The sequence below is a fragment of the Platichthys flesus genome, chromosome 3, assembly GCF_949316205.1.
Source record: "Platichthys flesus chromosome 3, fPlaFle2.1, whole genome shotgun sequence".
In the NCBI taxonomy this organism is placed as follows: domain Eukaryota; kingdom Metazoa; phylum Chordata; class Actinopteri; order Pleuronectiformes; family Pleuronectidae; genus Platichthys; species Platichthys flesus.
This window is the reverse complement of record NC_084947.1, coordinates 156,459-165,938: the sequence shown is the minus strand read 5'-3', so window position 1 is coordinate 165,938 and position 9,480 is coordinate 156,459. Positions and strand designations below refer to the sequence as shown.

At 47.0% G+C, this 9,480-nt stretch overlaps 1 protein-coding gene across 2 annotated transcripts; it reads right to left on the bottom strand.

Moving 5' to 3' along the window:
• Positions 1-35: 35 nt before the first annotated feature.
• On the bottom strand, positions 36-8,927 carry phf19 (PHD finger protein 19). Of its 2 annotated transcripts, none has more exons than XM_062384983.1 (14): positions 8,445-8,927; positions 8,007-8,190; positions 7,762-7,843; positions 7,529-7,642; positions 6,689-6,783; positions 5,957-6,105; positions 5,745-5,840; positions 3,727-3,916; positions 3,560-3,627; positions 2,347-2,493; positions 2,203-2,263; positions 2,037-2,122; positions 1,845-1,917; positions 36-1,460 (listed from the first exon to the last, which is right to left on the bottom strand). In XM_062384983.1, the coding sequence occupies exons 2-14, from the start codon at positions 8,187-8,189 to the stop codon at positions 1,152-1,154; spliced, it is 1,653 nt and encodes a 550-aa protein (XP_062240967.1). In that variant the 5' UTR covers position 8,190; positions 8,445-8,927; the 3' UTR covers positions 36-1,151. The 2 variants fall into 2 exon arrangements, with proteins under 2 accessions (XP_062240967.1, XP_062240966.1); XM_062384982.1 differs by having other exon boundaries at positions 1,845-1,920; positions 8,445-8,926.
• Positions 8,928-9,480: the final 553 nt, after the last annotated feature.

The window sequence follows — 9,480 nt, the reverse complement described above, 5'->3', positions numbered from 1 at the left end:
GAACAAAAAACGTGTATGTACACACACACAGAGGGTTCAAAGGTCAAGAATCATCTTTTATTCCAGAGACAGCTGATTGGTCAGCTGAATAGACAAATAGTCACATGATCACAAGAACCATCCAATAGTAAGGGACCGTGGTAACCATGGCGGCGAGGGGGAGGTTTAAAGTGACAGAGTGACAGTATGACAGCTCAGAGACTGTTAGCACTATTAGCACTGTTAGCATTCCTCATTCTAAACAATGGGCTGTTAGCTATGAGCTAACATCAAACTTTATCTAATTTACATGAACAAAACACAGCTCCTGATCACTGATCAATATTTGTGATCGATTATCAGTTTCTCTTGAAGTTTGCATAGATACTGAATGTTATAGTGCAAGATCACAGCTCTGGGAGCCTGGGATTTGTAGTTTATCGTTTTTGTAGTTTTGGTATAGGAGCTCTGATCTCGACAGTCGGTCACAGGTAGAAAGTGATGGTGACTTTAACAACGCATTAGAAATACCTGATGAGTTCACCAAACACGTTACTAACTGTGAGGACAGGTGAGTGCAAGGACAGGGGAGGCACCGTGCTGTCTGACAGACAGTGGGTGCTATAGGAAACTACAGGAGCCACTGACCGTTTACGAATAAGAACAAACATGTTTAAACTCCTGAAAACACACAATGCAACACTACTGAGTGTGTGTGCCTGTTCATACACAAACATTTTCTTTTCACTTTTTTTAACTTTGACTCCTGATTCCTCCAAACACATGCAAACATCAGAAGGGTTTACGGGGTCACGTGTCTGATACAGGTTTACAGGGACACAATGGAGAAGTCTCAGATGTTTGACTGATGTAAGAGGGGACAGGAGGACGGATGTCTAAGGGAACAGACTGAGGACTCTAGCGAACAGGGTTTTGTGAGGACATGCTTTGATGTTGTGGTCTAACATGTCATCGTGGGAACAGATGTTCTTTCATTATCTATTTCTGTCAAATAAAAGACGTCAGTGTTCTTAAAAACTTTGACTAAAACCAACGTCCCTGCAACCAGCAGATGAGTTAGGTGGATCGTCGGCATAGAAATAAAACAACTAAAAGAATCGGTAGAACCAGTGAGTGGAGGAAGAGGAATCAAAGCGTAACAGGAAAACGTCCTAATATGGTGTTGTCCCCTCCCACTCCAGCAGGTACTGGACTGTCCCCTGTGGAGTGATTCGTCGAGCCAACACCTGGTACCTCTCCCCATTGGTCAGTCTGCCCGCCCCTCCAAAATACGAGGAAATGGATGAGTGGAGCTGGGAGGGGTTGGAAAGGAAATGGGAGGAGTTTGATGATAGATGGGCGTGGGTTATAGCTTCTGGATCCTCCAAGATCCCAGTAAGCTCCTCCCCTGCTTCGCTGCGACTGGCCCACTGGCTGTAGCTAGGTAACTTCCTCTTCCTGCTGCCCACCCTCCTCCTGAGGTCAGAGGTTGACTTGTTACACATTCAGTAAAATAGGGCATAATGATGATGCTCGTAAGAGCATTAGTTAACATTAATTAACGGTTAGTTACTGTTAAAAATCATAAATAATGTTAGTTAACATGAGTTAATATTTAATTAAAGTAAGACAATATGAGTGAATATAAGTTAACATTAGTTAATGGTTTGTTAGGGTTAGTAGTATTACTTTACAGTCTACTAAGGGTTAGTTAATAGTAGTTAACAGTTAGTTGGTATTAGAAAACATTAGTTAACGTCAACTTTAACATTGTATGGTTTGTTTAGTGTTTGTGAACATAAGTAAATGATAAGTTAAGTGTTAGTTAAAACAAGTTAACTGTTCGGTAACGTCAGTTACCTGAGGTGGTAGGAGGCACTGGTCGTAGCAGAACCTGAAGTGGAGGCGTCAGTGGAATCCTGATCAATACTGACGGTTCTACTGGAGGAGAGGAGGACATCAAATCTGATCAGCTTACTGATTATTGGAGGAGTATATCACATGGTGCCAGTGATCAGATGATTATCTATTATTTGAAGTCTATTGATTGGTCTCACCTCTTAAGGCTCTGCAGTTCATCCAGGGTGAAGTCAAAGAAGTTGGCCATGTGGTGGTTGGACGTCCAGCTGCAGGACGACTCGTTCTACAAACAACACAAACAAACTTTTTGTCTCTTGATCTTGACACTTGAGGAAACAGGAAACAGAAGAAAAAGAGTCGTACGTTAGGGATGGCGTCTTCGAGCAGCCATTTGGACTTCCTCCTCTTCCTCTTGGTTGAAGCACTGAACACAAACACAGCACATTGGCATCATATGACTGTGCAGGTCAGGTAATGGTGTTACCACACTGTCACCGTGACAATTACCTGTTTCTGTCTACACCATTCTTGAGGCTCTGGCCCCCTTCATTTTGAGCACGCTCAGGAAAAAGCTTGGAGGGGGGGTTAGGCGGAACTCTGGTCCTCAGACGAAAGATGCACTTCCTCTTCTTAATCTCCTTCCCACAAAGAAACCTGCACAAGAGAACCAGGAGCCTTTACTACCAAGCAGAATCTGCAGTTGTCGGGGTAACTATCATGGAGTTCCCAGTGCTACGAAGCTCAATCACCATGGTAACTTGTGCTGGACAGCTAACCTGCTCCAGGTTAAGTTGTCAATAAGCTGGTGAGGATTGTTAGAGTCTCTGAGGAGGACCAGGGTCTTCAGAGACCCTCAAGATCATTTGAGCTCATCTGATGGGTTTCTTAAAGATCTAATGGTAAACCTTTGTCAGCTGCTGGAGCCAACAGAACCAACCTGACATGTAGGAGCACCAGGCCTCATTCACCAATTTCTTCTTAAGAATTTTCTTTAACTTGTTCTTAAGAGTTTTCCTAAGAAAACTCTACGTCAGATTAATGACACGTTCTTAAACTGCAGACCAGGTCTGTGTTATAGACACATATATATGTATGTATGCAATGTCTTCATAAGTTGAAAGCGCACCAGTTTTTCCTAATTAGTAACGCCCCACCAATGCCCATAAAAGGTCATGAGACTGCAGGACCCAGAGAAGTCACATTAAGTCAATGCTGTAACAGGAGGATGTTTCATAATTGAAGTAAAACAATTGTTGGATCTCAGAGAGTTATCTGAGCTGGAGCATCACAGGAAACACAGAACTGCAGGTGAACCCTCAGCTGACGGGACCATCAGGGCATGTTGGTTCATGTTCTAAATCATATTCTGGTTCAGGTTCTGCTCGGTGCTCACACAGGGATCTCTGATTCCACAGACCTGGGTTCAGCGAAGTTACATCTCCTGAGACGTCTCTTGTCTTACAACAGAAATAAACTCTGTTTTCGGAATTGCAAACACTTAAACTAAAAGCTGTAAAACAGTAATGCAGTTAACCCCGCCCCTTTTATGTGCACATGCTCATATGTAGAGGAAACCCACAGTTAACTTAATGAGTTGATAACCAGCATCATGTGGCCACCTAGCCTGACTGTGATTGTTAGGTTCTGCTGGATAACTGAAAGAATGGATATGTTGAAACAGGTGAATCCGGGCATATTGCTGCAGCTGTGTGGCTCTTACTTGCTCTTGTATTTGTTCAGGGCATCTAGAAGGTGCTGCCCTCTGTCTGCTGGAAGAGTATTTGACAGCTAAACAACAAAGACACAAACAAACAAGAGTTACTTTAAGTTAGTTTGATCCAGGTCTAGCTTAGTCTAGTCCTGGTCTAGTTTGACTCAATTTGTCACCTTTCCGAGCTGTAGATGTTCCCAATTGGCGGAAACAAAGGCGAGGATCTCGTCCAGCTCGAAGTACTTTTTTTTGCTGCTGACGGACAGGTTGTAGAGAACCAGATGAACCACATCCACCCATCTGAGAGACAAACGACGGACGTACTCTGTCCCCTTACTACAGACCGAACACAGGAAGAGGTAGAACCTGTGGAGAGTCAGACAGAGGACATGTGAGGTGTCAGAGGACATGTGAGGTGTCAGAGGATAGGTGGGGTGTCAGAGGACAAGTGAGGTGTCAGAGGATAGGTGGGGTGTCAGAGGACAAGTGAGGTGTCAGAGGACAGGTGGGGTGTCAGAGGACAGGTGAGGTGTCAGAGGACAGGTGGGTTGTCAGAGGACAGGTGAGGTGTCAGAGGACAGGTGGGGTGTCAGAGGACATGTGAGGTGTCAGAGGACAGGTGGGGTGTCAGAGGACATGTGAGGTGTCAGAGGATAGGTGGGGTGTCAGAGGACAGGTGAGGTGACAGAGGACAGGTGAGGTGACAGAGGACAGGTGGGGTGTCAGAGGACAGGTGAGGTGTCAGAGGACAGGTGGGGTGTCAGAGGACATGTGAGGTGTCAGAGGATAGGTGGGGTGTCAGAGGACAGGTGAGGTGACAGAGGACAGGTGGGGTGTCAGAGGACAGGTGGGGTGTCAGAGGACAAGTGAGGTGTCAGAGGATAGGTGGGGTGTCAGAGGACAGGTGAGGTGACAGAGGACAGGTGAGGTGACAGAGGACAGGTGGGGTGTCAGAGGACAGGTGAGGTGTCAGAGGACAGGTGGGGTGTCAGAGGACAGGTGGGGTGTCAGAGGACAAGTGAGGTGTCAGAGGACAGGTGGGGTGTCAGAGGACAGGTGGGGTGTCAGTGGACAGGTAAGGTGACAGAGGACAGGTGGGGTGTCAGGGGACAGGTGGGGTGACAGAGGACAGGTGGGTTGTCAGAGGACAGGTGGGGTGTCAGAGGACAAGTGAGGTGTCAGAGGACAGGTGGGGTGTCAGAGGACAAGTGAGGTGTCAGAGGACAGGTGGGGTGTCAGAGGACAGGTGGGGTGTCAGAGGACAGGTAAGGTGACAGAGGACAGGTGAGGTGTCAGAGGACAGGTGGGGTGACAGAGGACAGGTGGGGTGACAGAGGACAGGTGGGGTGACAGAGGACAGGTGGGGTGTCAGAGGACAGGTGGGGTGTCAGAGGACAGGTGGGGTGACAGAGGACAGGTGGGGTGTCAGAGGACAAGTGAGGTGTCAGAGGACAGGTGGGGTGTCAGAGGACAGGTAAGGTGACAGAGGACAGGTGAGGTGTCAGAGGACAGGTGGGGTGTCAGGGGACAGGTAGGGTGTCAGGGGACAGGTGGGGTGTCAGAGGACAGGTGAGGTGACAGAGGACAGGTGGGGTGACAGAGGACAGGTGGGGTGTCAGAGGACAGGTAAGGTGACAGAGGACAGGTGGGGTGTCAGGGGACAGGTGGGGTGTCAGGGGACAGGTGGGGTGTCAGAGGACAGGTTAGGTGACAGAGGACAGGTGGGGTGTCAGAGGACAGGTAAGGTGACAGAGGACAGGTGGGGTGTCAGAGGATAGGTGGGGTGTCAGGGGACAGGTGGGGTGTCAGGGGACAGGTGGGGTGTCAGAGGACAGGTGAGGTGACAGAGGACAGGTGGGGTGACAGAGGACAGGTGGGGTGTCAGAGGACAGGTGGGGTGTCAGAGGACAGGTGGGGTGTCAGAGGACAGGTAAGGTGACAGAGGACAGGTGGGGTGTCAGGGGACAGGTGGGGTGTCAGAGGACAGGTGAGGTGACAGAGGACAGGTGAGGTGACAGAGGACAGGTGAGGTGACAGAGGACAGGTGAGGTGTCAGAGGACAGGTGGGGTGTCAGAGGACAGGTGGGGTGTCAGAGGACAGGTGGGGTGTCAGGGGACAGGTGGGGTGTCAGAGGACAGGTGAGGTGACAGAGGACAGGTGGGGTGTCAGGGGACAGGTGAGGTGTCAGGTTACCTGTCTCCAAACATCATGGACTCGTTCAGACTCTGGATACAAGCTTCATGGAACCACTGCTGACACCTGAAACACTGCAGCATCTTCAGATACCACCTACACACACATAAACACACACACACACACACACACACACACACAGTGACACACTGGACATCGATGACATCATGACATGAGTCAGTATGTGCTTGTCTGTAATTGGTTGAACTCACTCTCCCGGGCCTCCACAGTAACAGTAACACTGCTGCTGATTGGTCCGGTGCTGAGAGTCCCAGTCCAGCGAGTCCAGATCGTACAACAGCACCTGCTTCATGGCTGACAGAGCTTTAGCTACTGGACCTTTCTTTAGAGCGCCCCCTTTCTGTGAGGAGGACACACACCGTAAGTTTCTCTGGAGATGAAGAGATGATGATGGTGTGTGTATGTATGTGTGTGAAGATGCTTCCAGACCTGCACTGAAGTCTGGAGTTTCTCTGGAGAAGGTGCATGTGTGAACACAAATTTCTGATTGAGAGCCTCCGGAGTTTCTGCGGCCCCTGATATAAAGTCCACAGAAAGTCTGGAGGAGTCAAAGTGTGAACAGCAGAGGATCCTCCACTGATTCACTGAGTGAGTGGGGGGGTGAGGAGCTTCTAACACAGGACACAAACTTGAAGAAACTAAAACAAACCTCTCTGGTGAAAAAGTGCTGACACACAAGTTTGTGGTGATAAGAGCTGATGTCGGTAGGTGATGGCAGTTGATGTAAACATGATCACATGACCTCTGCAGCAGAGGTAATACATCCCTTCTCCTTGATTTATACGTTATACCAGGAGTTCAGGAGGAGAAAGAAGAAACTCTGACATTTGTGTTCACACATGATCCTCCAGAGAAAATACAGAGGATCTGCAGACTTCATATTTGAAAGCAGCTTGTGTGTGTGTTTGTGTGTGTGTAAATACCCTGACAGCCAAAGCAAACACACAGCGTCTACAGAACCAGGGACTGAGGATGTTGCTGCCCTCTACAGGAGGAACATGACACTGCTGATGGAAACCTGAGAGAGACCGAGAAGCAGACAGACCCAGAATATTAAGACAAACTAGTTCAGTCCCAGTTGTAGACGTATGTTTGTAATGTGTTGTATTGTCCTGTGATGATGCTTCAGAATTATTTATTGTCATAAGTCAGTCATCCTCAAATATCTCTACAATATCCTGTCACTTCTATTCTTTGAAACTTTGTGTTCCTCCTACCTGGCTTATCTTCAGTGAAGAGTTTATAGACAATGGTTCTCATCAAACTGAGTTTGAATATTTCACTGAACTGATTTTATTTTTCAATTAGTGATCACTAGTTTATCTGAGGACCTAGAAGAAGACATATTCAAGCCTGTCCACAGACTGAAGACACACTGCCCGCCCCATATGTATTGGTAATTTCATGAATAGGGTTGAGTTTGATTCATTTTGATTCATTCAACTATCGATTCAGTTCAGGAGGTTTCAGTGTAAAACTAACTTTGCTTGGAAATGAAATCAATTCTCAGAGAAAACTGTTACCTGAACAAGGAAATGATTGCATTCTTAAAAATGTTAAGGTAGGTCTGTGACCTCCAGCTGCTCTCTCCTCGGCCTCCTCTCTCACCCACACACCCAGACACACTGGTAGGGCTGGTGGTTCAACAAATGGAGTGGTTCTCTCTACCCGCTGCAACATTCTACCCCACTGTCTTTCTAATTTCATGCTGTGACAGTCTGTCGCGTTCTCTCTCTACCTGTCTGTCTGTCTGTCTCACTCACCAATCCCACACTTCCCACAGATGAGGATCTGGTTGGCTGGATTTGATTGGCCATCAGAGTTTGGCCCCACCCAACGACAAACAGAACATCGAGGCTCCTCACCCGGCACTCCAGCTGCAATGTGATTGGACAAAACATTCTGAGTCACAGAGCAAAGACAGAGTGAGACAGAAAAGACAACATGATGGAGAATATGTGTGGAGTTTCTGTCTGTCCACATGTCTCCCTCTCACCGTGTTGGATGTCCTTCCACAGAACCCAGAACTTGGAGTTATCTTCGAAGGTGACGAAGCAGCTCTGTCTGGACGAGCTCACCTGTCCAATCACAGCAGAGATGTATAATCACAGCAAAAGGACCAACCACAGCAGAGATTTACGGACACCAATCAAAGTTCTTTAGTGTGGATCTATGTGTGGGTTTCAGTAAGTGTGTTTCTGTGTGTGTTTGTGTGTCTGTGTATGCATATGTGTGTGTTACCCTCTGTATCTTGCCCAGGTAGTAGAGTCCATCTGACCAATGACAGAGGACGAATTGTCCAACACTCAGACTGGACCCCTCCCCTTCTTCTTCATCAAGACTCCGACCCTTCTGACATACCCCGCCCCCTGGAGACACCTGAGGCTCTAGACCACAGAAGTCTTCAATCAGGTCCTCAAACATCCTGCAGACAGATAGTCAGTTAGACAGGTGATCAGACAAACATGTCTGCACTAATATCTAATGAATATAATTAATATATATAATACAACTAATACATATATAGAGTATAAAATAACAAACTGGGTTAGTTATAACTATTTAGTACACACACGTACACACACACACACACACGCACACGCGCACACACACACACACACACACACACACACACACACACACACACACACACAATGGTGAGACATGTGAAGGTCTTACCTCCTCTGGTGCTTCAGATAGGTCAGACTGCCGTGAGACAGACAGGTGATCTGTGTCTCCGTTTACCTCTATCTGTCTCTCTCTCTCTCTCTCTTACTGTCTTCCTCTGTCTCTCTCTGTCTGTCTCTTTCTCTCCTTGTCTCCTACTGTCTTTCTCTGTCTGTCTCTCCCTCTCTCTGTCTCTTACTGTCGTTCTCTATCTCTCTCTGTCTGTGATTCTCTCTCTTGCTGTATTTCTCTGTCTGTGATTCTCTCCTTGTCTCCTACTGTCTTTCTCTGTCTGTCTCTCTCTCTCTCTGTCTCTTACTGTCTTTTCTCAGTCTCTCTCTTTCTTTCTGTCTCTCTCTCTCTGTATCTCCGGCGCTAAACTTCTACCGTCGCCATTTTTTCAGTTTTCCCGCGGATCACGGGGGGAGGTTTTGACTTTGACATTCGCCATACCGTCCCCCTCTCTGACGTCATCACGTCGGCGTTGTTTCCGGAAGTAAATGTCCGCAGACCCACATCCAGCCGGTGGCGGTAAAGCACCTTAAGGTCGGTGGCTTCCGCAGTTAGGAAAGAGAAGGAAATATTTCAAGAGTTTCTGCTGCGAGATGAATCAATAAAACATTTGATTCAAAGCAAAAACCCAAACAAGTCAATAGCACAAGACTGTAAAGGAACTACACAACCCATAATCCTTTGCAGATGATCCTTTGCAACAACTTCCTCCTTCTTGAATTTACTTATAGTTGCAGGTTAGAGAAATCACGGCGACTTTGTGGCAAACGTGATCTAAGGTCATCTCATTTTAATAAAGTATTGTATCTGATGCATTATCTGATTTATTACTTCCTTTCTTAATCAGCATGACAATAATAATTGTATCATCACTATTATTTGTTGTTGTGTAATAAACAAGAATGTATAAACTACATTCTTGTTTTTTTGTTTTATTGGAGACAAACAGACGTCAGAGACAGAGAGAGACAAAAGGAGAGAGAGAGAAAGACAGGGAGAGAGAGAGAGAGAGAGAGAGAGAGACTGACGGAGAGAG